The sequence below is a fragment of the Cervus canadensis genome, chromosome 11, assembly GCF_019320065.1.
Source record: "Cervus canadensis isolate Bull #8, Minnesota chromosome 11, ASM1932006v1, whole genome shotgun sequence".
NCBI lineage: Eukaryota > Metazoa > Chordata > Mammalia > Artiodactyla > Cervidae > Cervus > Cervus canadensis.
The window spans coordinates 25,177,104-25,204,836 of NC_057396.1; the positions used below are offsets into that span (position 1 = coordinate 25,177,104).

The 27,733-nt window shown below is 51.4% G+C and overlaps 1 protein-coding gene across 1 annotated transcript in view; it reads right to left on the reverse strand.

Annotated features, from left to right (window-relative positions):
• Positions 1 to 27,733, reverse strand: part of DSCAML1 (DS cell adhesion molecule like 1) — a 365,655-nt gene that overhangs the window by 27,000 nt on the left and 310,922 nt on the right. The window contains exons 12-19 of the mRNA XM_043481523.1: positions 24,164 to 24,363; positions 23,436 to 23,532; positions 22,695 to 22,823; positions 15,511 to 15,678; positions 14,218 to 14,288; positions 9,786 to 10,026; positions 6,385 to 6,531; positions 3,448 to 3,603 (exon numbers count right to left, since the gene is read on the reverse strand). Coding sequence (XP_043337458.1) covers positions 3,448 to 3,603; positions 6,385 to 6,531; positions 9,786 to 10,026; positions 14,218 to 14,288; positions 15,511 to 15,678; positions 22,695 to 22,823; positions 23,436 to 23,532; positions 24,164 to 24,363 — 1,209 coding nt within the window. The remainder of the gene's footprint in view (positions 1 to 3,447; positions 3,604 to 6,384; positions 6,532 to 9,785; positions 10,027 to 14,217; positions 14,289 to 15,510; positions 15,679 to 22,694; positions 22,824 to 23,435; positions 23,533 to 24,163; positions 24,364 to 27,733) is intronic.

The following is a 27,733-nucleotide window of genomic DNA, read 5'->3' on the forward strand; positions in this document are numbered from 1 at the left end:
GTCCAAGGTGCCATGGCAGAGATGGAACTAGAATGTGGATCTGTCAGCTTTCCAAGTCAGTTGAGTGATAACTGTGATGACTGCTACCTAAAAATTGCAGAGCCTGGTGGCGGCGGAGCAGTAAGGGTGGGGTGGGCATGCTTGCCTGCCTACCCTCTGCCATCATTCCTCCATGTTCCTTGCAAACAGAGTCTCACCCTTGCTTGGGTGACCCGTGCTCCTCCACCCTTCAGAGAAAGCTGTCTCCATCACCTACACCAGAGGATTTACCAAGCTTAGAGTAAGTCAGCCATGATAATTCCATTCTCCTCTCAGTGACTGGCTTCGCGAGAGGCATATTGCCCTGCTGTTGTTGATGGGAAATGAGCATAAGTCTGTTGAGGGGGTTTCTGGGAAAGGTTTCTTTTACTCCCAAGAGACGCACGCCCATAGGAAGAGACTGCTTCTCTCACTCTGAACTCTGTCGTGTCTGGCGTGATGCCTGGAGCTGCAGGCATCTTGAAATCATGGGAGGAACAGCTGACAGGCTGAGGATGGCAGAGCAGAAAAGATGGGAACCAGTGAGTTACCCAACCCCGGAGCTGCCCTACTCAAGACTTCTTGTTACGTGTGATAATAAATGTGCTTATTGCTTCAATCTTTTTTTAGTTGCATTACTCACAACCAAAAGCTTCCTAACTGATACAAATGGTGTGATGAAAAGCATAGAGGTTGGGGAGGCAGGAAATCTCTCATTTGCCACCCATCAGTTTTGGGACCTGCAGCAAGTTGTTTTAGCTCTCGAGGCCTCCGTTTTCTCATCTCTAAAATGGAAATAATAACCTCCCCAAAGGGCTATTGGAAGGTTGCTGCTGCTGCTCAGATGCGAGTCGTGTCTGACTCTTTGCGACTCCATGGACTGTAGCCTGCCAGGCTCCTCTGTCCATGAGATTCTCCTGGCAAGAATACTGGAGTGGGATACCATTTCCTCCTCCAGGGGATCTTCCCAATCCAGGAATCAAACCTGTTACTCTTGCACTGGGAGGCAAATTCTTTACTATTACCATTCTTTACCACCTGGGAAGCCAGGTATTGAAGGTTAAATCACGCTTTTGATGGCACATCACACACGTCAAGTTATGACCATTGTTCTGGATGAGACCTCATCTGACAGTGGGTTCCTTTTGGCTTAGGCTTCCCCCAAGGGCACCTGGGTCCACCAGAAGCAGTCATTTCATTGCCAGCTCTGGGCAGCTGTAAACCAACTACCATTTGCCAGCACTTGACATTTTAGAAAAGATTCTATGGTTAGGCTGTTTCTTACAACACCTAGATGAGGCACTGTCCCCATTTTATCATGAGGAAACTGAGGGGCAGAGCTGTTAGTGACCTGCCAATGAGTGGCAGGGCTGGGGCATCCATATCTGCTCCTCCCACCCCGTAAAGCTGCCACCTTAGGACCCTGGCCCCTGCTGTGTGTGCCCCTGTGACTCCACGGGCAGCTCTAGGGTGGGGTCAGCTTCCTGGAGGGAGGGTTGTGCTTCTCGACTTTGGGTTCCCTCATGGGTCTCATCTTGGTCAGTCAAGCATGTGGAGATGCTTATAACTCAGGCCTTTGGAGTTGTCGTGATGTTTAGTCACAAAGTCATGTCCAACTCTTCTGTGACCCCATGAACCATAGCCCACCAGGCTCCTCTGTCCATGGAATTTCCCAAGCAAGAATACTAGAGTGGGTTGCTATTTCCTTCTCTGGGGGATCTTCCTGACCCAGGGATTGAACCCAAGTCTCTTGATTGGCAGGTGGATTCTTTTTCCACTGAGCCTCCTGGGCAGCCCATTGTATCAGAATAGGATGCAAGAAAGTCTGGAGGTCTGGGTGGTTAATTTCTAGAGGCCAGGAAGGTGCCAGTGTGTATGTGTATCCCTGAGGCCCTGAAAGGGGCCAGGCTCCGAGCACCATCCCCGGTAGGTCTCCACACAAGAGCAGGTGGCTCTGCCTGGAGCTGTCCCAGGAAACCTTGATGCGGGGATTAATGACAGGAAAAGTAGGGCAGGCAGGTTGGTAAATATTTAATTGCTAAGAGCTTAAGTGGGGGGAAGGGGCTGATCTGATGGAAAGGGAGGGGCTTAGGGAGAGTGGGGAGCATTAATCACAGTTAGTCCCATCGTCAAGTCACCAAGCTGGTCTGCACTGGGAGAAGTCCACTCCCAGCCTGAGTTGCCCCATTGTAACTCCTCTCACCCCTCCAGCTCCTTCTGCCAAATTGTCTGGGTAGAACCTAGACCAGGGGTCTCTGTATCCTTTGGAAAAACCAAGGCTGAGTTGGAAAGAGGCCAAAATGCCAACCTTGGTTACTGTTTATGAAGCACCCACTGGATGCAAGGCATGTCACATCAATTGACTCTTTAACCACATTGCACCTGGCTGAGGAGAATTAGAATCGATTAAGTGTTGGGGTTGGTGGGGTGAGGAAGGAAGTGGACGAGGGGCCCAGAGCGGCAAAGGGTCACATATGGTACCTCCTGTCCCCAGTGAGGCCCCTTGAGGGGTACAGCTCTGACTTGGGTGGGAAGTCTGACCCTTGTCTGGACCTGATCACTCTTGGGCTGACTCAGCTTCCAGCCTCTCCCATCTGACTGCATCACTCTACCCTGGAGGTTTGGCTCCTTATCTCCCTTTTCTTCCAGTTCTGCCCTCAGCAGGCAGGGCTTTGAGATCACAGATCCAAATGCAGGCACATCCCAGTCCTGAGAGTGTCCCCCCAACTACACACCCACCAGAGTCCAGGGCCTGGCCCATTCATTCTGGGGCCTCTGCAGTGTGATTGCCAAGTCCCTAACCTGGGTGATGTTCCCATTCCCGGCATCCCCAACCATCTGTATCCAGAGGAGGCCAGGCTGAACCCTGCAGGGGAGCAAATGCCACAAAGAGGATGCTCTTGGGATGGGGGTGGGAGGAGAGGCTGTATTTGGCCTCTGACCCCAATGCTGCAGGGGAGGGGGTTACGGTGGCTTGTATGTTTAGGCATGAGTCCTGGGGCACTTCACCACCACCTGTGGTAAGCTGTATTATTCCAAAGCAGCGCTCCCAGAATTCTCAAAGTCACCCTGGTTGTTCTGTTGCTAAGTCATGTCTGACGCTTTGAAATGCCATGGACTGCAGCACGCCAGGCTTCCCTGTCTTTCACTATCTCCCAGAGTTTGCTCAAGTTCATGTCCACTGAGCTGGTGCTGCTATTTAACCATCTCATCCTCTGCCACTCTCTTCTCCTTTTGCCTTCAATCTTTCCCAGCATCAGGGTCTTTTCCAATGAGTCACTCTACAGAGAACGAAGGGATAGGAGAAAGGATGGGGCTCTGCTCTCCCCCTTAACTGTGGGTGGGGTGAGCAGTGGAAGGCTGGAGCAACAAGTCCTGGGAGCTGGCCCCGAGTGCCGAGGCGGGGCCGGGCGGGAGGTGCGCACTCACCGTCCTCCTTGGTTTGGATGTAGAGCACGCTGCTGCGCACGCCATCCCCGGCCTGGGTGTAGGCCAGCACCTGCACGCTGTAGTTGGTGAACTTCTCCATGCCTCGCAGCTCCACCCGCTCCCGCGTCGTGGTGATGTTCTGCATCTCGCCCCACTCTGCCAGACATGCGCATCCTGAGTGCGGCCCAGGCCGGCCAGGCCAGGCCACGGTCCCCCAGCCACTGCCCCTCCACCAGCCTGGGCTTGGACCTTGACTCCATGGTGGTGGCAACAAGGGGGACCTTTCACCTCAAGGTCATGGTTGCAGACTTGAGACACTGCTCCCAGGCCGTGTCTCTCCCCAAGTGGCACAACCAGGGTGACCCACAAATGCCAGCCGGGCCTCAGCCCCTAGTCAACGCTGTACCAAATTCAACTTAATACTCTCCCTATAAAATAGTTACCTCTTTATCTCTCCAAGCTTCACTTCCCTGTCCTCCACCCACCCCTCTTTCCATGTGAGGGACCCCAGGAGTGACTTGGACCCAGAAGGAGCCTCGGCCAGGTGGACAGTGGGCAGCTGTTTCTCTTGGCTGCCCAGCACCTCTGAAAAATGGACTATTTCCTACCATATCAGTAAACAAGGATTTCACAATCACCATTCTAGCCCTCCAAAACTGAATCCCTGAGCCCTGAAGGCACTCAGGAAAGAGAATACCTGGGTGATATGGCAGATCTCAGGTTGCAGCCACTCCCTACAGTAAACACTGAGGAACTCAGGATGTAAAAAAATGCAGGATAGTGAGTTGCATATGAAAGGGATGATTTCCTTGAGTCCAGACTCTTCTGTCTTCCCATACACAGAAAAGGGCTAAATTCCTTAACTTGGAATATCCAGCTTTCTTTCATTCACAAAAATACTTTTGACCTTCAGGCTACCTGGTCTTCGTGGCGAAACTTCTTTATAACCTCCGCCCACCTCCTTGGAGCAGTTCTCTCAGGGCTACTTGAGATGCTGTCTCCCAGGATTGAAGTCCTAAAAATTCCCACTCGAATTATTAATAACTCTCAACTTTCAGGTTGTGACCGCTCTTGAAGTTGACACCTCCTTGGGCTCTCAGCTCTCATAGGCGATGGATCCAGGTGGCATGACCTGGGACAGGCTGGGGATGCCTGCCCTGCACATGACCGCTCCTGGACCGGCACCCTGAACTCTCGAGAGGATAAGGGGTTAAGGCCCCATTCCCTTCCTCAAACATCAAGGACATCTTGTCTGCAAAGATGTCCTTGCAGATATGGGCGAGGCTGCTGGAGTGACAGCCGTGGCTGGGAGGGCCAGGCCTTCCTCGGGCTCAGCGAGAACCCGTCACCCTGAATCTGCCAAGAACTTGCTGTAGACGCTGAAGAAGAGCTTAGGGAGAGCGTCCCGTGGGACAGCCAGGGTCTCAGGAGGAGGAAAGAGGCTTCTGAGCTGACAACCCTCCCCCTGAGACTACTGGGTTTTTTTTTTTTTAGAAAACAGCCCCAGACACCAGCTGAGGACAGGCTGTGCAGAAGACAAGTACCAGCAAACCTACCCTGGCGCCTCGCCAGGGACCCGGCACAGGCAGAGGCCTGGTCTCGGGCCTAGCCAGGGACCAGCCATAGTCTGCCAGGGTCCAGAGGGTGAGGACTCCAGACCCAGCCTCAGGGGACTCTGGGTCAGTGGAGGGGGCCCTCGGAGGCCTGAGAAGTGGGACTTTCCTTTTCCAGGAGGTCAGAAACCAGGAGGGACCTGTCCAGGACTAGAGCCAGAGAAAGACCCAGGAGGAGGGCAGCCTGGCCATCGATTAATTCAGTGGCCTTTGGAGACTAGTGAGGCTGATGCCTTGCCCACCCGAGGGCTGAGCTGGGGAGCCACAGGGTTCGAAAAGGGGGAGCAAGCTCTGGAAAATGAGGGCCCTTCCCTTTTGTGGCTCAGCACAGATAGGTGAGGCCATCTCATCGCATAAGGCCCTGGAAGACCTGCAGGCCTCCGCACTCCTGGAGGAGAAGGTGGAGGTGTGGCCGGGAGAGAGAATTCCTGTCAGCAGTGCCTCTGGGTGCACCAGAACCCAGGTGAGGGGCGGGGAGGGCAGCTGGCCCAGAGGGCTGGCTGTGAGCTGGAGTCCCAGGTCCTCCAGGAGAGAAGGAGCGGGTCAGGCGACCAGTGGCAGAAGGCTCAGGGTGTGGCGAGCAAACTCACGCCCACGGTTTGGGATGCTGGGCCTCTGGCTGGCATGACTTCCTGGTCCAGAGCTCTGCTGCACCACTGGGCAGGGGCTGCTGTGTTTGCGGGGCTACACTAGCCCGTCCCGTGGGAAGGAAGGCGCCCAAAGGGTTGGGCCACTGTCTTGGCTCTCCTCCCTCTGCCATCCCTACCCCCAGCTCCACTGTGCAACCTTCTTCACTCTTCTCCAGGTCCTGGGCAGCTCATCTGCACAGAACACAGGCCTCGCCATCCGTCTGGCCAAGGGACCCTGCTTCCTCCTCTTGCCCCTCAGTCCTAGGCAGTGACGGCTTCCTGCTGGTGCTAGTCCCCGGGGCCCCAACATCCCTCCACACTCCTCTGAATGCAGCGCCTTCATTAAAGTCTCAATTGCCCCACTTGAGTTTACCACCTATTTCCTGACTGACATGGCCACAGAGTCCTTATATCAACACATTCCATCAAAAAAGCCAATGTGTTCCTCTCACCCCTTAAGCCACTGCCCAACATACTGCTGAACAGGGGCAGCTGATGTCTGTCCCCGCCGGGCAGGTGACCATGGACACCACCTCTCACTCTGGCCCCTGGCTCTGGCATGGGATAGCAGGTGCAGGGGAGAGGCTGGGCTTCCGCTCGACATCCCACGGGAAGATGCTCAGCTCTAAGTGTGGGCCTCCACCAACCCCTTGCCTCTCACCCCATGAGCTGGCCACCACCCCCAGCAGACTCACCCCCGTCAACGTAGAGGGACCAGAAGATGACCCGATAGCCTTTGAGGACGCCATTGAGGGTGCTGCGTGGGGGCTCCGACCAGGAGATGACGGCCACGTCGGAAGTGATGGACAGGGCCCGGACGTTCTCAGGGGGCTGGCTGGGCACTGCGGAGGGGAGAGCCAAAGGGCCTGGTTAGGGAGGAACAGGACAACGTCCACGTGCAGGCAGGACCCTGCTGCCCGGCCAGAGGGACCTCGGGTTACCCAAGTGGGAGGCCCTCCTGACTCAGTGAGTCTCGAGAGTTTGGGCTGGTGGCTGGGAAGGGAAGCCAGTCTCCTTCCCTGGAGATTTGGGTGAATGGAGATCTTTCCAGCTTGGTTCCTGGGCTCTGGCTGGCATGTTCCTGATTCTGGGTAAGTGTCCAGGGAAGAAGGTGATGCACTCCGGGCATGAGCTCCTGGGGGTCCACCTCCGCTGAACATAACAGAACGTGGAAGACCAAGCCAGCCCTGTGCGGAGCTGCAACTGATGCTCTTATCTGATGGCTGCCAGCCGTGTGTGTCCCTGCCCCTGTGCCAAGCTGAGGGGAAGGAAAAGAAGGAAAGAGGCTCTCAAATAACCCTGGGGCGGGGAGAAGAGGTCCCTCAGACACCTTTAGGGCTTCTGGAATCATTACACTTTGTCCATTGTCCCTGCACCCAACACACAAAAATGCATTGGGTGAGGGAAAAATATCAAGACCAGCCTGGGTGGCCCACCTGCCTTTAACCCTCTCCATCTGAGAACCTAACCTAAGTCCCAGCCTCTGGGGGTGGCCCAGCTGCAGCCCACCCATCTGAGATGAGAGACAGGGGCGACACCAGGCCCCAGGGAGCCCCCTTGGCCAGGGACAACTTTGGTGGCACTTGCCCTGGTTTCCGAGGAGCTGGGGGCAAAGGGGAAGGCCACGTCTGCTTAGCTCTGAGTGGGAGAAAGGAGGCGCAGGCTGGATGGAAGGTAATTAGATCCCATTGCCCCACAAGAGGCAACTCTAATTTTTATGAGCATTTAAATGATAATACATCATCCTAACGATCCTCTCTGAGAATGATTATTGTTTCATATTACTTAGGTGTAAAAATATAAGCACCATGTAATTAGGGACCCAGTGTAATAAACTAATACAGATCGCCCGTTCGAACAAAATGAAGGTAATATAATTATGGAAAAGACACTATTGCTAAGGCAGGGGCCCTTGAATACCCCAGGAGGAGTGCTAATATTGCCAGGAAACGATCAGGATCTGACAGGCTAACGAGGGCCTTAATTAAGTATGAAAAACTGCTGAGCAAATGCTGCTGGAAACTTTCTTCCCCTCTCCTCCTTTGTTTGGAAAATGTCTCCACAGCCCATGCTGATCTCTCCCCGTGGGTAATCCCAGCCCCCACTGTAGCCCCCTCAAAAGCAAGGGATGTGGGATGGAAGCCAAGGGTGGGCCTGGCCAGGTTGTTTCCTGGGATGGCCCTGGAGGATGGAGTTTAGTGTTTGGTCAGGCGTGCTGATATGGACTTGGGGCAACTGTTCCCCCTGCAGGTGACTTCCCTGAGCATCCTGCATCCACGTCATTTGGTCCAGCATCCAGCCTCGCTCCCAAGCAAGAGGGTAACAACAGGGTGAAGTAGAAAGAGTATGGGATTCAGGGTCAGGTCTGGATTTTGACCTGGTCTCTTTTTCATCAGATGGGCAATTCTAGACAGGTTCATAACCTCTGTGAGTCTTGGGTCCTTTTATGGGCAATGACCTGGCCATTAGTGCTCGGGTTCTCATAGGTGCTCCCTGCACCGGCAGCATCAGCATCACCTGGGAATTTATTAGACATGCACATTTTTGGCTCCTACCCCAGACCTGCTCAAGCAGAACTCTGGGGGAGGGCCCAGCAATCTGTTTACAACCCTCTGTGTGTGCTCAGGTTTGAGAAGCACTGTGTCAGAGTACTGCTTGGGATTGCACCGCTGGTACGTAATGGTGACAAGCTGGTCTTCCTCTATCCAGCCAGGCCTGTGGCCAGCATGGGGGCGGTGGGGGATGGGCAGTGACTGATGGGCTGGTGAGGGTGTGGGATGGTGGAGGGGGTGAGGGAGCTGGTGGTAGTGTAGCTCAGGTGCTTCTCTGGACCTCTGCATTCTATGCACCTTTCCCTCCTTCTGTGTTCTCCCTTTTCCCCGGGGGCTCAGTGCACTGACATCTGCTCCCTCTCAAAGCCTAGCTTGAGCCCCAGAGCAATTAAATGGAAATCTCTGGGGATGAGGCCAGGCGTCAGGATTTTTAAACTCCCCAGATAATTCCAACTTGTAGCCAAAATTAAGAACAACTGGCATGAGTTAATCTACTTTCTGGTGTTTCTGACCTGATGCGTCCTCCCTCCCAAGGGTGTCTGCATTTTCAGAGAGAATGAGATAGGAAAGGACATTGCTTAGCAAAAGGAATGAATCTCTAATGGTAGAATGCTGGGTATCTCGATGCCCGTGGGGCAACGGCATTATGTTTCCAGGGCAGTCAGTTCCCTCCCTTTGCTGGGGGAAGGCTCAGATTCAGTGACAGGTTTTAATTCCATTTCTTGGTCTTAGGCTGGGGTATCAAGAAGGAAGCTCTATTTATTCTGCTTTTTGGGGGGCTGTGACCAGCCCGGCTCCATCTCTTGGGGTGGGTATCAAGGATCATGTCTCCTTTCGTTTCCTAGCACAAGCTCGGGTAACAGTGGGCTCTTCTCTGTGCTTGGAGAGCGGCATGCTCCTGCTGCCTCTTAACCCTCTCTGCCTGAGAAACCCCATCATTCACTCAAAGTTGGAGTCCTCTCCAATCCTCAAAGAATTCAGTTTTTAAAACTGGGCTCCAAATCCTCTGTCCATGGACCTTGGGATTTTGTAACTCCACAGTCTCGTCTCAGGTCCCTAAAACAGATGGTGGACAGGTTCTAGCTCAGAAGTGCAGAGGTAACTTGGCTTCTGTCCTTTTTCCAGCCTGGAGGGCCTAAAGGAGGGGAAATAGGACCCAGAGTGTAGAGGAAAGCTTGGGGAGAGAGGTGGGTGAGGGGCCAGAATGAGGGGCAGAGGGAGAAGATGAATGCAGAGTCAGGCAGATGCACAGATAGGCACTCAGACAGATCAGTAGCTCAATAGACAGACCAATGGGCAAAGCATTAGAAAGTGATGGATAGAGAGCCAGCCAATGGATGGAGAGGCCCAGAGGCTTAAACGGACCAAGCATCCCTTGAGAAGCCAATGGGTGAGAGGAGATGGAGGGATCCAGGGAGGCTGTGTGTACCACAGGATGATGATGGGGCCCAGGAGCAGGGAAGGGCCCCCAGCCCTCCCTGGCACCCCTGTGGCTCTGCCCACAGCTGAGATCTGTACCCATTACCCTCTACTGGCGCCCTCACCATCCTCCAGGGTGGTGGCATTGATCTCGCTGGATGAGGGCCCTGTGCCAGCCCGATTGAAGGCCTGGACCACCACGCCATATTGGGCAAACTTCTTGAGGTTGTCCAGGGTGTAGACCTCACTGTCCCCGGTGGCCTTCATCTCCACGATGCTGTACTGCCCATTGCTGCCCGGGCTGTTCTCTCGGTAGCCGATCTGATAGCCACGGATGACGCCATTCTGCAGCTCCTTCTTGGGCGCCTGTGAGTATGGGGTGGGAGGGTGGTGGGGGGAGACAAAGACACAGTGACATTCTGAGAGGATGCTCGTAAAACCAAAGGCAGATCATGTCACTCCCTTGCTCCCAAGCCTTGTAAGGCTCCCATCTCACCCAGATGGGAGTAAAAGCCAAAGTAAAAAACAACCCAAGTGTGCACAGACAGGTGAATGGATAAGGATGATATGGTCCATACATGCAATGAAATATTATTCAGCCTTAAAAAGGAATGAAACTTTGATAACCTCTACATCATAGATGAACCTAGAAAATACATTAAGTGAGATAAACCAGACACAAAAGGAGCAATATTGTATGATGCTTCTCTGAGGTGACTAGAATCCCCAAATTTACAGAAACAGAAAGTAGGACAGAGGTTACTGGAGGCTAGGATGGCTGGGTCCGCAGAGTTTCTGTTTGGGATCATGACAAAGTTCTAGAGATGGATAGTGGTGACGGCTGCTCAACACTGTTAATGTACATTTTCACTGACCTCTACCTATGAACATGGTTAAAATGATCAGTTTTATGTACATAAAATGGTATGGTACCACAAGAAAGAAAAAAAAAGAGTCCTTGACTTTGATGCGAGCCCAGCCCCTCTTGGAGCTGGACTGCCCTTGACATCCTGGCCAGCGGCTGGGGTGCGTGGAGAGCCTGGGCCTAAAGCTGGCTTCTGGACGGAGGGACAGAGATGGGGGTGACAGGTAGGTGACAGGGGGGACCACGGAGCTCTGTCTGGGCTGGCGGGAATGAAGGGCTGACCCCAGGCGGGCAGGCCAAGGGAGAAGACTCCACTGGTGTTAGTCTTGGGGTGGAAAATACACTCTCACCCCCAGCAGGAACCCTGATACACAACCAGCCACGCACACAGGTGTTCTGAGAGAGAAACCATCAACAGGGAAACACTGACACAGACATTCTTGTACGTGATCTCTCTCTCTCTCACACACACACACAGAGGATCTTGATACGTCCCCTTACATCTGGAACCATGAACACACACACCCAGATCCATCAAAGCAAACATCCCAATACACACCTACCCACGGCCAGAAACATATAGACTCACAAATAGAAACTGGCTCCTTTAATGAGGGGACGTGCCCATCTATATATTGAGAGAGCATGCACACACACCAGTACGTAGAAAAACAGCTTGGATCAGGGTTTTGAAGACGAGGCAGTTAATTTAAAAGCCCACCTTTTACTGTACTAAAAAATAGTGTGATCAAAAACAATTAAGTTAGTAAAACAGCTCATTTTTTAAATTCAATGAATGTTTCAAATGAACTGCATTTTTAAGCTCACCGTTAACTTAATAAAATTAAGTTTTTAATTTAACATAATTGTTTTGAACTCACTAACTAGGTGTGTGTGTATTTAATTGACTTGACTTTCTGTTGATGCCTGAATAATCTTTCTCTCTGCACTTAGTCCTGTTTGCTAGTTGGTAAGAGGGAGAATTTCTGAACGTGGGTGTTGTATCTGCACACTCAGGTTTCCCAGGTGGCTAAGTGGTAAAGAATCCGCTTGCCAATGCAGGAGAGGAGGGTTCAATCCCTGGGTGGGGAAGATCCCCTGGAGAAGGCAATGGCAACCCACTCCAGCATTCTTGTCAGCATCCCATGGACAGAAGAGCCTGGCAGGCTACAGTCCATTGGTTCACAAAGTCAGACACGATTTAGTGACTAAACAACAAATAATCTACACACTCACACATTCAGACACTTATTATAAACACAAACATATCTTCAGGGTGCCCTTGTCCTCACACTGACATATACTCTATTACATATCTGTGCCCACATTGAAATACACTGATATATACATCATTGCACAATGACACACACACCTACATACTTAGAGCCGCCTGCACCACCATATACACTTATCTATGTGTGATATACATAGCACCACACTGCCGTCCTTCACATCAACATACACTGGCAGAGGCCTTGGGTAGGCATTCAGGCATACCTTGCTACATACATATAGATATTCACACATTTTTACAAATTTTGACATATCTTCCCCCCCACCCCCTTCCTTCTCCCTGTAAGGCCCCACCTCCTTAAACAGGCACACTCAGGATTTAAATCAATCTTAACAATATTTCTCTGAAGCATTAAGAAATCAATAGAGCTGATTGCAAATTTATGTCATAAAGCAGTGGTGATCCATCTCAAGGAAAGAGTCTTAAAATGAAGTGACTTATCTTTCAAGTGAATCTTTATTTTTCATTAATCTGTTTCTTGGTGTTAAAAAAAATTCCCTTGAGAAGTCAGCCCCAAACTTTATTGATAGGCTGGTTCATTCTGAAGTTCTAACTTTCTAATCAATTTTATTTTTCATTATGAGACTTTGGAGAAGTAAATCTGATTCTAAATTTTTATCGACCTCCAGGTTGGAGCTTTGTAGCCAAATGTCTCAGAGGTTTACATACTTATTCATTCCCGCCCCCACCTCCAGGCTTCCTTGGAGTATTCTTAGGAAATGGATGCAGAGTCAGGATGCAGATAAGACTTGGGGTCTAGACTCCAGGCTTCACTCCCAGTTTCTGAGGGAAGCTCTGGCAACCAGATCTGAACCTGGAGGGAACCAGGGCTCCAGGTATCTATCTACTCAGAGGGCTGGTACCCAGGGAGGACCAACTGCCCAGCCTCTGTCCCACTTTTGTCCTGGTCATTTCTCTGGGGCGGGAGGGAACCAGGCTCTGCTGCCTTGTGTGTGTGCATGCCAAGACATGTAGTCTTTTTTCCCTTGGTTTTTTAAAAAATTGTTTTATTTTTTGGCCACATCACACAGCATGTGGGATCTTAGTTCCCTGATCATGGATTGAACCTGGATCCCTTGCAGGGGAGGTGTGAAGTCTTAACCACTGAACCACCAAGGAGGTCCCAAACACGCAGTCTTTTTTTTAGGGAAAATATTACTAGACCCTTTTGAATCCCTCTGATTCTCAAGTCTACCTTTATGAAGGGACTAGAAGGAGGACTAAAGTGCCTGGAGTTTTTCCACCAGGAGTTAGAGTCAGAAAATGACCCTGGACTCAAAGCCCAGATGCAGAGGAGGTAACCCCCCAAGCCCTACTGGTGGGGCTGGAGAAATCCAAGAAGAAGAACAGGAACAAGCCCTAGGAAACTCTCTGTTCCTGACCTCCAGACAGTGGGCTTCTGTGGGGAGACTGGGCGTTGGCTCCAGACTGTGTGCAGTGAAGTTCCGCACCTGTCATGACTTGAATGACCATGGAAGTCACCTTGCATCTCTATACCATGGCCTCCTCTGATAGGAAGGAGAAATCTCTCTTCTGTCCATTCCACAGGAACAGAGAAGTTAGTGCAAGAAAATACTCAAACACTGGAAAATGCAGCAGGAAGCCATCAGAATGGGCAGCCCTTCTGTGCCCATGCCAGGGATGCGGTGATGAGGCCAGAGTTTCCCAGGAAAGCATTCCTCGGTCATGCTCAAGATTATGCTGTTTCTCTGCCCTGCTGTGGAATTGCCTCTAAGATTTCCCATCAGAGACAGTCTTCAGATACCTTCTAGATCTACAAGTTTCTTCCCCTTAGAAATGGCTGCAGCACACACTGGTTTGTTTTCTCTACAGCTCCCCCTCCCCCAGAACTAGGGAGGGCAGTTATTTTTTCATTCTGATTTTACAGAGGAGGAAATCAAGAAAAGACCAAGCTCCCTGTTGAAGTCTTGACTGTGAGAACATAGGGGATGGTTTCACCCTACTTCTCAGCTCTAGTCACAGGGCCAAGACAAGGGTGAGACCCTGTCATTTCGTCTCCTGTTATCCATAGAGTCCCTTTGAAATGTACACAAAATCAATTCCAGCTCTAGATATATTACAACCTGTGGGGTTTGTAGGACAGACCAGCATGTAAAAGAATCATCTTCTCTCCTTGGCACTGACAAATTCTTCATCCCACTCCAAGCAGAGGCCTCCATCAGAAAGCCATGGTGGAGAAGGGAGTGGGGATCGGTGGGGGGACCAGTTCCTCTATCCTCCTCTCTTTCCACCCCTCCAACCTCATGTATTTAGTAATAAGTAGGCATGGGTACTGGAAGACACCAGACACTAACAAGTCTGTTGGGGCTTCATTTGAAGATTAAGGATGGGAAAGGGAGGGAGACACTTCAGGGGAAATGCTTTTGACTTTGCTTACCTTCCAGGTCACTTGGATGCTCTGTGAGGTCACTGGCTGCAAGGTTACATCCATGGGAGGCCCATCAGGAGCTGGGGTGGGGTCAGGAGAAACAACGTTATGAGTCATGTCTTGGAAGAAAAGAGCCCTATGTCCTCAGTCCCATCCTTGAGCTGGAGGGCTGCTGCAGAGAAAGGAAAAACTTGTCTAAAGCAGCAAAGAACCTCTGTTTGAGTCCCTCTTGAAGTGATCATAGGGTTTAAATTTCCTATTCATTCTCCATAGTTTGCTGAAAACATAGCAAACAATGACTATTAAATATGACTCCACATCCAGCAGGTTGGCAAAAATTTTTAAAAAGTTTGATAGTACAAAGTGCAGACCAAAATATGAAGTGGCAGGAACTTTTATATGCTAACCATGGGAGAGCAAGTTGGTACAACCCTTTGGAAAACATTTTGGCATTTATTTTCTTTTTTTTTTTTTCAGTTAAAGAGCAAAGTTTGTCCATCTGATGAGTCTGTAATTCTGCAACTGTTTATATTCCTTGGATGGGGAATGAAAATAGACAAATTATACAGCTATACTGAAGCTCACAAAAGGAATATAGACCACAACAAGGGGGATACAAGAGAATATATGAAGTATTATTTCATGCATGCATTCTATTAGAAGAACAGGCAAAACTAAACTATATGGTTATGTGTACATATACCAGTGACATGTATGAAAAAGAAAACAAGGAAGCTGGGATACTTGTTACTTCAGGGGGAGGGATGGGGTTATGGTTGAGAAGGGGTATATAGAGGACCTCTGGGAAGTGATAATGAGTGTTGGTTATACTAGTTTTTGCTTTATTATTATTATTACTATGTGGAAAACTGCACATGTATATGTACTTTTTGGTATTAATTTCTATTTTGCAATGACAGTAACAGAAAATACAATAAGGGAAATCTTGCTTAAATTTTCAGGAAAACTTCATGACAAAAGTCACAGGAGATAATCCAGGGCAGTAGTACCCCCAGCTTTTGCAATTCTAGCCTATCTGTCCTTTCCAGGCAGGCTGGGGCCAGTGGAGTGGGAGCAGAACCACGGACAGCTCCTGAAAACATTGCATCTAGAAACCCATTTGGAAAAGGTCAGGCAGAAGAGTCTCCGATGATCCAGAGGCAGACACAAACACACACCTTGGAATCTCCCCCCTTACCTCTTCTAATTGCAAACTCACTGCCAGTGGACAGGGTAGGTGAGGGCCCCAGATGCCCCTGATCTCCGAGCCCATGGGCAGGGGTGACAGGGCGAGATGCTCACCAGCCTCCTCAGTGCTGATGGTGAGTTCCTTGCTCGGCTCGCTGCGGCCAATCTTGTTGAAGGAGTACATGCGGATGCTGTACACGGAGGCCGGGTGCAAGTCCACAATGTTGGCCTGGTTGATGGTCGGGGAGATGTTGCGTGTGGACTGCTTGAAGTCCCAGGAATCTGGAGAAAGGACACCCACTTCTAACCACAGCCAGGCAAACTCCAGGACCCCTCTCCAGCCTCAAGCAGCAGCACATCCCAAACTCAACCTAGGTGCCCAGAAGAGGTCCTGCTTACAGAGACTGCAGCAAGAGAATTTCAGAGAGGACTGTTCTGTTCCATGAAGTTCAAGAGATCACGGGATGCCTGAGCATGGGAACAGCAAGTCCACTGCTTGGAGAATCAGGGAGCTTAACCCTTCTCTACCCAGGGCCGCCTGGTAAACCCAAACCTCAGATGTTTCCTATGGCCCCTTCCAAGATCACCAATGCTTGCTGTCTCTTAGGGTCTTATTGGCCAGTGCCCTTGTTCCTGGTCTCTCACCACACCAGTGCTGTGTTGTAACTGTGAGACACCCCCTCCACCCAAGATTCCAGTGCAAATGGGGAAGCCAAGTCTTACCCCCCTTTCTCCTCCTCTGTGTGTGCTTCTGTATTTCTTTTTCCTGTGCATTTGTGTGGTGGTGGTCTTGAATGTTTCCTAGGCTGTTGGGGGTGGGGTGGGGGAATAAACCAAGTGCCAGAGTCCCTAGGCAAACCCTTTCCTCTCTCACCAGCAAGAGAATGGTCTCTGAATCTTTAGCGTCAGAAGCCAACAAAGTGATGAGCATGTTTCCAATTCATCCAGGGGGACTGGCAGCCCATTCCAGGGCTAATGTTTAGCAAAATTGTAGAATGTGAAAGATACCCGATAAATACCACTCAGGGATATTGTGACAGTAAACATTCTGCATCTCCAGAGGAACCCAGTCGTTCATTTAATGAATTTTTTCCTGTGCACCTACTAGGGGATTCCAGAGGGAAATGGAAGGGGTTGCAGTTACAGCAATGCCTCAGCTAGTACCCTCCAAACCCAGAATTCATAACCAGATTATGTTATTGGCACTTTGCTTTGAAAAGACAAAAAAAAAAAAAAAAAAAAAAAAAAAAAAGGCAAAGCACAAGGAAACTAGCTGATAGTGTGGCTTAAACATCTTCCCAGGGCACGTCCTGATGTGACTATTCAGCCTAATTTTCCATGTCTTTTAAATCCACAGTAGAGGATCCTGAGAATTGTCAGCAGAAAAGATTAAATTATATTCACTACAGTTTAATCCCTGAATCAGGGAGGGAGGATGGCATATTCTAGAATTTTTTAGGAAGACTCTTTTTTAAGCTAATGCCTGGTAAATCAGGAGGATTGGTTCACCCAAAGAGACTATCCCATCTCCCAGGTTCTGGCTAATTGAGGTCTTGATGCTTTTCAAAACACCTCTTTTAGCCACACCAGCTTGGCATCTGTGAAGGGCACTGGCCTGGTCCCCCATGTGCAGTTTTGCATTTAATTCTTTGGTTTCATGAGCCAGCGTCACAAATGGCAGACTATGGATGCTCAGAAAAACAGTATATTCTCCTTGTCTTTTCAAAACACCCCAACTGCCCGAAAGTCACTGGGGCTGGGAGGTTAAGCCAGAGTTGCAAACACGCAGGCTCCTTCCTGCCGAGGGTACCACTTTAGTTCAGGAGGAAATGGGCTAGCAATGTGGAGGCAGGTGTTCACTTCTCTCTGTGGCATCCTGGGAACTGGTGCCAGCTCACACGTCATATTTGATTTGCCCATGTTTATAGGAGAGGGACAGCGATCATGAGTCAGTGCATTCATTTTTGATGAGTGCAGGCAGAGGAAGGAGACCCAAATGATGTGTCTGAAAACTAAGGGGTTAAAAAAAAGAGGTGCTAATATTTACCAAGCACTTGTGATGTGCCAAGTGCAGTGATGGACACCATTTACCCCTCATACCTTTCTATGACATCAGCACCATATCTCCACTGTACAGGGGACGTGCATGTCATCAAGTCTGATTTCTCACTTGGCCTTCCAGGTATGTTCAACACTTAAACCTGTCCCTTCCCAACACACTCTTCTCTTGGGTTGCCTATTAAAATAGTCTCTAGCTTTTCCTAGGGAGTCCCTGGTAGCTCAGCTGGTAAAGAATCCACCTGAAATGCAGGAGACCTTGGTTCGATTCCTGGGTTGGGAAAATCCGCTGGAGAAGAGAATGGCTACCCACTCTAGTATTCTGGCCTGGAGGACCCCATCCATGGGGTCACAAAGAATCACACACAACTGAGCAACTTTCACTTTCTAGCTTTTACTAATCTCTTGGGTTACCTCTTCACTTTGCAGGTACATCTTTCTTACCTTATGGTTCAAGTTCTTCAAGGCTCCATCCTATGCTCTCCTCTCACTCCATACATTTTTCCCACCCCTGGATTCTATTTCCATCTATACACAGAGAAGCTCCCTGAAGGGAACCATATCTACAACTTTGCCCATCTCTACCACTTGGCACACCCTGGGCACTTAAAACCCACTGTTGGTCTTAGATCAGAGCCCACTTTGTGGTCCTGGGTGTTGGACTTGTGGTTCCTCCACATTTTGCAGTCACAGTAAATACCCTTTGCTTTTCGCTTGCTTGCCTCCTCCCTAGCTGCCAATCATAGGAAGATGGGGGGATCCCAGAGAGTGGCCCCCTTTTTTCTGCTATTGCCAGTCATTTGCAGGTGGATTTGTCCTTGTGTTCCCAAATCACCTTTGATGTTGGCACAAAACCGCTCTCTCCCCACAGCCCCTGCAGGCTCATGCATCAGAGTCAAATTTGGAGGTCACTCGCTGATTTTCCAAACTTGATCGCTGCCATCTCTCTGACCTGAATAGCTGAAATCAGTGGCCCTATTTTCTTCCCTTTCCTTTTCAGCTCTCAGAGTACTGAGCTGGCTTTGGTGAATATTGTCTCTTTTAATATTCCCTTTCATATGAGCCTGGCTTACCCAGATTAACATATTTCATTAAGGGCTCTCTCTCCCTTTCTTCATCAAAGGGTTTATGATGCAAAATATTCTTCTTAAAAAATAAGGAAGCGGCTGGGGAGATGTCAGTGCCTTCTACTCAGTGGGCTCCTTGCTGGGAGGGGACCTGGGGGCTTTGGTATTTCAGGAGACACATTCACTGTAGAAGGGGGAGCGTTTGGACAAAAGCCACATCTGGAGCATTCAGCTGCCTGTGCGGGGGAAACAGGTCCATCCTGCATCTCTGATTTCCTCGTTGCATCACAGCTCTGAGCCCCCCACGGTGATCTCCACTGCACCGAGAAGGGCTTTCCTGGATCACCGCGACCACTCACCACATCCCAACACCCGACCCTCTGGCAGCCCCACACCCACACAGTGCCAAGCCGCATGGGGCTGGCTCAGCCCATGATGGCTGATGGTTCCTACCATGAGGCTGCCTTCTGGGCCATCCTCACAGAACTCATCCCTGCTCCTTGCTTGGAAAACAGGGCCGAAATGTGGTGTCTGCATTTTTAAATCTGCGCAGCGCTGTCTGATAGATTTGTGTGGACGGTGCTATTTATCATTCAGCATTCATGTATTATTACTCTGCTGCCTGGGGCCAGGAGGAGTCAGCGTGAGCACAATGGCTTAGAAAGGGCAGACGTGGTAATTTCCCTGGGAAAATTAGCATGATGAGCAACACGGCAGAAAACCTGGCAGAGGCACACTTGTGACAAAGAAGGGGGTCAGGGACAGATGTTCCAGCCACAGGAGGGTGCGGTCTGGGGCAGGAGGAAGCGGGAAGGGACAGGAGCCACAGCATGGGGACCATGCGCCAGGCTCTGTGCTAGGCACGGGCACATAAATCTTCATGTTCATGTGTTCCTCACAGCCACCTTGGATTATATGCCATTGTCTGTAGTGACAGAGAGAGATGCTCAAAGACCTTAAGTAGCTTGCTAAAGATCACGCAACCCTGACACTTGGTCAACCCAAGTCTTCTGCTTTGAAACTTGTTCTTGTTCTAGTATTCTCCATGCAGGCAGAAGATCTACTTAGACACACATGCCGCTCCTTTCTTTGAGTCACCCATCCGTTCCCTAGGATACCTTTTTCAGTTGTCACGTAATTCAGTTTGTGGTATATTACATGCGATTGCAGAGTGCTTTGTAATGGTCCTGAAAGTACCTGCGTGTGTGCATGTGTGTGTGTGTGCACGCTCAAGTGTGTATATCTCTGTATGTTCTCACTGCAACTGCATCATCAGCTCCAAGGGCAGCGCTCTGTCTCCTCGTTCTTTCTCTTTTCTACCACATGGCCGATGCATGACTCGGCAACAAAATGATTGGCACTCAGTACATGCTGCTGACTGACAGACACACATTTCAGCCTGCAAGTCCCACAGGACTGTAAACTGCCACACGAGCTATTTCAGTTAGAAGGAGGAGAGGAACTACGGCCCCATGATAGCTGCTTTCTCTTCAGTCCTCAAAACACTCCCACAAGACAGGCCTCACAGATGAGGAAGCGATGCTGTGTTCACAGCCTCTGCCTTACTCCAGTGGTAACTCTCCTCAGTTCCCACGGGACTCCTTTTCCTAAATGGCAGCACAGATGCCTGTCTGAGTGGCATGGCCCAGAGTAGGCCTACTGGAAGACCGGAGAATGGACCAGCCCAGCTTCTCTGGGCTCTTGATCCTGTGACCTGTTTTTTTTTGTTTTTTTACAGGTGCAAAGATCCTGTGGATGGGAGAGTCTGAGGTTCGGTTTCATTACACTCTCCTCCCCCTTCTGTCCATCCTGGTACCCCAGAGCTGGAGTGGGTATGATGGTTCCTCATCTTTCAGGAGAGCCAGACAGGATTGGGGGAAGATGTGGATGAGCTCTGAAAATAGCATCTTCCCTGCCCATCTCTCCTTCTCCACAGCTCTCCAGATGTGTGATGTTCTCAGCTTTGCCTGGCTGAGCAGCGCCCCAGGAAAGGTTTCCACACATTAGAAGGTGGTCAGTGGAGGAGGGGGACAGTGGGCAATGGGGCATCATGGGGGAGGAGGGCAGGGAAGCAGTCGGGGAGGGACCCGAGGGACAGCCCGGGCATCCACTCCCCACCCCCAACAGGAATGGAGCCCTGCCAGCTACATCAAGCAGGCAGGGAGATGCTGGCTGTGGACAGACCCATCCCTTCTTGTCTGGCTCCCAGGAAGCTTGTGCCCAGCCTTGGGAAGCCCTGAGATGTGAGATGAACCCAGTGGGCTTCCTCTCCTCTCTGTGCCCTCTGCCTCCACCACTGCCCAGCCCCTGCTCATCACCTGTTTCAGCTACAGACTGCGGCAGCCTGGTCACTCGCTTCTTGGACACCCCTCCTCTCCAATGACGCCTGATGACCCCTGCCAAGGTGCCATGTTGCTTAAGTCTCTCACTAGGATCTTAGACATGGCTAGTGGCTTTCAATGGCCTTCCCCAAGGAAATAAAAGCTCAGTCCAGAGGCTCCCTCCCAACCTGGAGCCCAGAGCACTTTTTAGTCTTATTGCCGAGAAACTGGGTCTGTGTGCTTAGTCATTCAGGCATGTCCAACTCTCTGTGCCCCTTTGGACTATAGCCCGCCAGGCTCTTCGGTCCATAGGATTCTTCAGGCAAGAACACTAGAGTGGGTTGCCATTTCCTCCTCCAGGGGATCTTCCCGACCCAGGGATTGAACCCACATCTCCCGCATTGGCAGGTGGATTCCTTACCACTAGCACCGCTGGGTCTGTGAACCCTCTGCTAGACATGCCACTCCCCGGAGTGCACTGCACCTTGCTGGGGTTCGGCCCTTTCCCTCTCCCTGAATATAGGCCCCGTTAGCTTCCCATCTTCTCCCAGCTCAGGGCAGCATCTGCAAGGACGGGAGAGATACTGCTCTGAGGACCCCTGTCTATGCAGCAGCCCCTTCTCTCTGTGGCCCTCCTTCTGCCCTGACAGTGACCTTGGGAGGTCTGGCTATGAGCTGACTTTTCTCCCCAATTAGACTGTAAGCTTCTGAGGGCAGGGCTCCTTCCTGTAGAAACCTGCATCAAGAATGAGGAACCCAGTGTCCTGGGCAGAGTGGCTTCTCAAGAGGTAAACACAGCTGTGGATGCTATCCTGGGGCTGACACTTTAGGGGAGCAGATAGTCAGACAGCCAATGACTATGTGCTGTGCTAAGGAAGAGAGGAAGGGTCTGGAAGGCTTTTGAGGAAACAAAACCTTGGATCTATGCTGAGGACTGGAAGAGGAGCTGGAGTTGGTGGGAGAAGGGCGGTTGGGGAGGCTTCAGTTTTCCAGACTTGCTTTCTGTGTTTTATATTAAAAAGTATTTTTAAAAGGCTTATATGGGCTGGTGGTCTTGAATTCTGAAAGCATGAAAGGACCCAAGAGGAGGGGTTTGTTTTTCCTTCTCTCACCTGCACTGAAGTGCAGGGCCCTGTCAGGGGCAGCCCCCTGTTGCCTGTACCTTTTAGAAATAGTCACGCGGATACAAACATCACCTACAGCTCTTTCTTGGCTTGGCCTTTTGTCCAGGTCATTTGTCACCTCCTTGCCATCCCTGTCACTTGATTGTGGGTCCCCGGTTTCCCCAAGACACAGGGGTCCATTGTTCACTTTGCTCTAAGTGGCTTCACAGTAGAAGGCAACCTCTTAGAAGCTATTAGTAGAGTCCCAAGGGAGGGGTCTTGGAGGGCTTCTAAGAAGAAACTTAGATCTAAACTTTCCAGGGACTCCTACGTCCCCAGTGACTCATTCTTGGGAAGGATCAGTTTCTCTGACTTCCAAGCAACCCCATCATCTCAAATCTGGACAGCCCAGATGACCCAGTGAAACTGGGATGTCTCTGACCCCACAGATACAGCCAGTAGTTCCTGGCTCAGGGCCTTTTAAGTTGCTTTAAATCAGAATGCCCTATGGATCTGCCCAGGGTCAGTCCTGGGAAGAAGGGACTGACATTTCCTCCCAGTCAACTGAGGGGATCCTTCCATCTGCCCCCTGGGTTCCTAACCTGACCAACGTCCCTCCCTTTGGAAGACATGACGGCTTGTGTGTCTGTCTTAGATGGGCAGCCCTGACAGCCGAGGGCTGTCCTGCCGGAGGGACACTGTCCAGGCAGGTGGTGCAAGGCGCCACGGTGGGCTGAGCCCTCACCTACCTGTTTTGTTCTTGTACTCGATGTCAAAGCCCGTGATGATGCTGTTCCCGTCGAATCGCTGGGTCCAGCGCAGGTTCATGCTCCGTGCCTTCACCTCTCGGATTTCCAGCTCTGGGGGGTCAGGGGGCTCTGGGGAGTGACAGGGGAAGGGGGCAGGGGTGAGGATGGCAGCAGAGAGCTTGGCCTCGTGCCGACCCTCTGCAGAGATCAAGGGATCTATGCTGGGCAGACTGGTGGCACAAGGGTCTCTCTCAGGGCCCTGAGCCCTGGAGTTCCAGCAAGGCAGCATGCGGATGGAGGAGCCTGGCAGCAGGGCTCAGAGGCAGAGGCAGGCGCGTTGGGTCCCTGCTCTGCCCCCTTCTCTTCCTCAGCCCCTTTTGGAGGGACCCCTCACAGCCGATGGCCCGCTTCCCTCCATGCAGAGCTCCCAGGTTTTCCATCTTTACTTTCCTTCCTCACACCTCCCCCAGGGTCTGGACCCACAGATCCAGGCCCCCCACTTCTGGGGGCAACAGTGTGCTCCACAGGGGCTTCTGCCATCACAGACCTTGCTGTCTGCAGTGGCCTGGAAAGATCTTATCACACCACTCTGGGCAGGAGGGAGAGTGGACTGAGGCTTTTCCCCAGAGCTGTTTCCTGTCACCTCCCCTGGGTGTGGAGTGTCCCCCACTCCTGAGGGGAGTTGGCAGTGAGCACCAGAGCCCGGAGGAAGGGGCTGGGGACGTGGGGCAGGTGAGGTACCTTGTACGGTGAGTTGGATCAAACCCCGGTCCTCCCCATATGAGTTGATGGCATGGCAGCTGAAGAACACAGAGTCCCCACGGTCAGCAGGCTTGAGCTGGGAGGCAGTCCAAGGGGCAGAGGGCGCGGAGAGAGGAAGGAATGGGGAGAGTCTTTTAGACCCCATCTGCTGAAGGGGGCCCATCTAGTGGGGGACCAGCAAGACCACCTTCTTCTGGGAGGGGACCCACCCAGGGTTTGTCAAGAATTCCTCTTCCCAGGAAGTTCAATGGATGGAAGTGTGGAAGAGTCTGTGCAGGGAGCCGGCTGAGCGTGTCTAAAAGAGGGAGGGGCTGGAGGGCTTGGGGGGAGGGGCTGGGGGTCCACGGCAGAGGTGGGGCTGAGGGGTCCCAGGATGGAGGGAGGAGCTGAGAGGTCCTAAGACAGAGGGAGGGGCTGAGGGGGTCCCAGGATGGAGGGAGGATCCGAGGGGCCCAGGGGGGAGAGGAGAGGGAGGGCGTGGCTGAGGATCCCATACATTTAAAGTGTAGAGTTGTCAGAAAGGAGACAAAATGAGGCTCAAGACATAGGTTGGTGTGTGAAGGAGGGAAATAGGTAGGAAAGGAGAGGTACTTTTCGGGGTGGGGCTCCCAGACCCCTGTTTACCTCTTCTGGATTCAGATGCAATAGCTGTGGGCTCCCCACTTTCTGAGAGTGGGGTTCCCCCTGAGATGGGCACGGGGGCTTACCTTCAGCGTGGAGACAACCTCATCGCCATTGTCCTTGGTGGCGATGGCATACCGCATGACGCGGTCAGGGTCGATGACCGTGTCCCCTTTCTCCCAGCGTATAATGATGGGCCGCTCGCCTCGCGCCGTGCAGTTGAGCTCCTTGGCGTGGCCCTTGATGGCGATGGTGGTGTTGGGGTGGGAGGTGATCATGGCTGGGACTGGGGAAGGAAGAAGGTGTAGGCCGTCCCAGTGAGTGAGGAAAGCCAGCACATGCAGGGCATTTGCCCAGCACGGAGGGCACTTACCCAGGGCAGAGGCCTCGCCCCTGGCTGCCCCGCCCCCTGGATGCCCCGCCCCCTGGCTGCCCCCGCCCCGTGGCTGCCCCCCCGGAGCACCTCCATCCAAGGGTTGTTGTTCAGTTGCTCCGTGGTGTCCAGACTGTTCTGCACCCCCGCGAACTGTAGCCTGCCCGGCTCATCTGTCCGTGGGATTTCCCAGGCAAGAATACTGGAGTGGGTTGCCATTTCCTTCTCCAGGGGATCTTTCCAACCCAGAGATGGAACCAAAGTCTCTTGCATTCGCGGCTGGATTCTTTACACTGAGCCACTAAAGAAGCCCCATCTGCCCTAGGGAGGGAGTCTAATAATGGTTGGAGGTGGGTACAGAAAACCTTACTGCCTTTCCCTTTCTCCCCACCCACCCATGACCTGGGCCGCCTCTGTCTTCCTCAGGGGTTCTGATATTCCATGGACCTCTTTTCAGAATCAGTCTATCTATTCATTCATTTACTTTAAGGCAATAAACAGAATCCTTTGAAATGTGTAACATACATAAAATGACAAAGGAAACCAGATATACCAAAGTACGGTTATACAAATAACGTTCAGTAGCAAACTTTTGACATAGTTCATCACATAATATATATTCTTCACTATTCTTTATGAAATAAGATCTAGTGCTGAGTTATATTAGAACAATTTTGTAATAGTGATGAGTATAAATGATATTTTCAGATATGTGCCATAGCTGTGACGCAAAAATACCTATTGATCACAGTCACAGGTGCTGCTACCACTGAGGTTTGTTGCTTATGGTTCAGAATGGAAGTACAAAATTTCAGTTAGAAGTTAGTGGAAAAAAGGATGCAGGTTTACCCCAGCCCCAATTCATGGATCCCTTGAACTGGATCCATGCACCTTCGACAGGGAGGCCTGTGGACCCCAGATGATATGCCTGAGGTCTCTGCCTTGTGTCCATGGCTCAAGCTTTCACAGAGGTCAGCTAGTTTTCCCCCTGCTTCTAGACAGCAGGGCCCTCCCAGGCAGCTGAGAAACTCCCCAGTTCTTCCCAACAAAATGCGACAGAAAACCCTGGCCAGCAGCATCATGATTAAATCCTACAAGTGTGTTAATAGGTTCCCCCACCCCACCTCTCACTACTGACCTGAAAAAAATCATCATGAAACAACCAAGGCCCTGGCTGGCCATCAGGAGAGCCTCCCACTGCCGTGGGCAGAGGCATCTCAGTCTTGACCCTCCTCTGGGCCTGAGCACCACAGCCAGCTGCAGGAGGGAAAGACAGTCTCGGCCCCAGGGTCCTTGTCTCCTGGGAGGAGGGGGTAAGGGGAGGGTGAGGTAGAGACCTGCTTAAGCAACATGAAAATGAAGAAAATCTGAGTTATTCAGGGAGGTATTAGGAGAAATTGATTTTGGCGGAGGAGCATTTGCAAGGGCATCACCCAGCCATTCAACAAGCACTGATGGTGCACCTGCTAGGCGCCAGGGCTATGCTGGGTTCTGGAGCCATGAGTGAGCAGGACAAACCCGACCTCCGGGAGCTTCACTGCAGTGGTGAGAACAGGCAGCACAACAGCAGTTCCAGGAGAGATTGCTAAGCACTCTGCCAGGAGAACTGCTCACCATCTGACGTGGAGTGATGCAAATGGGGAGAGCAGAGGCAAGGGGACCCTAGGGGGTGGAAACTGCTGGAACAAAGGCTCAGAGGCAGCGATGTGCAGGGCAGTTCCCAGAGAGGTAGGAGACCCAATATAGCTGGAAGACCATCCTTGTCCTTGCCACTTCCTCACCAATTTCCCAGGAGACCTTGCCCCTTAAGAGTACAGGTTCCCAGGACTCTCGTCCCAGGAGGATCCATGAGCCATGCTAGAGTAGACACATCAGGGCGCGCTGTGGTTGACTGCAAGAATTGGACAGCATCCTCCACCCCTGCCGTTAGGGGAGGACCTCTGCTCACACTGATCATCCTCTCCTCACTGGCCTGCTTGAGTTACAGAACAAGAGGAAACCCTGTCTTCTCTCTGTTTATGCTCCCCACCCTGCGGACCCCCCTCTGGGTACTGCACCCCTGATCCATCTCAGTGGCTGCCCCTTCCTTTCCCTCCTAGCATCCTTAGGAATTCTCTGCCCTCCAGTTTTTTTGTTTTGGCTGTGCTGTGCAGGGCATGCGGGATCTTAGTTCTCTGATGAGGGATTGAACCCAGGACCCCTGCAGTGGAAGCCCAGAGTCCTAACCACTGGACCCTCAGGGAATTCCTTTTCCTCCAGCTTTAAACACCTACTCAGACAACATTCTTCCCAGAAAACTCTCCAGGGTCATCTGACTTCTAAGGACAAACAGACCTTTGGAGAAAGGGATGAAGGCAAGGCGCTGTAATGGTGTGACCTGGGATGCCAGTTAGTGCATGAGGGGACATCTGGAACTGGTGTGGGGGATGAAGGGTGGTTTCTGGCATCCCCTGAAGTCACCATGCGGTCAGCCACCTCCTCTACCTTCTGTCACATGGGGCTGGATCCTTCAGGATCCAGGCAGTCCTGGTCCCCTGGCTCCTACACCAACATCTTAGCACAATCCCCAGCCCTGGCTCATCAAATAATGAAGCAGATAAATTTTATAATGCACGGCATTACACCAAGATATACAATAAAACTCAGAAGACAAATAACGAGGTGCAAGTTATAATGAAGAAAAAGCCTGCAGTCAGAGACATGCGAGTATGAATTATTGACTAAGGTTTTACACTCTCAAGGATGTGCGGAGGAATATTTTTCCATCAAAGATTTGCATAATTCACTCGTATAAACCTGGGTGGAATATAGAGTAAGATTTTACATCAACAAGTCGGGCCTTGCATTGCAGAGCCTCCATTTTTCCTGAAGGACTGAAATACTGGGATGTGGGGGTGGGGAGGGGCCTTGGGGCTGTTTCTGCTTCTCAGACGTGAATGGTCAGAGTCTGTGAGCTGGCACCCCTGGGAGGCCTGAGCCCTGACAGGCTCAGCTCTTCAGGCAAGAGGGCCTAGCCCCTAGGCAAGAGGAGTCCCTGCTATCAAGAGGTTGCTGCTGAAGCCAAAGAGGAGGCCAGGGGGTATTCATGACAAGGGGTGTGTGTGAGGGGGTGTGTGTGTGAAGGGGGTGGGGGCAGGGTCAAGCCTCAGCATAGGCCAGAGGCCCAAGGTAGAAGGGGAAAGGATGAGTCTTTCTTTGGTGGGAGGACTTCAAGGATCTGTACCAGGGTGAGAAGCTGGCAGTTCATCCCTGTTTTGCTCTCCAGGTAGGGCTGCACCAGCCT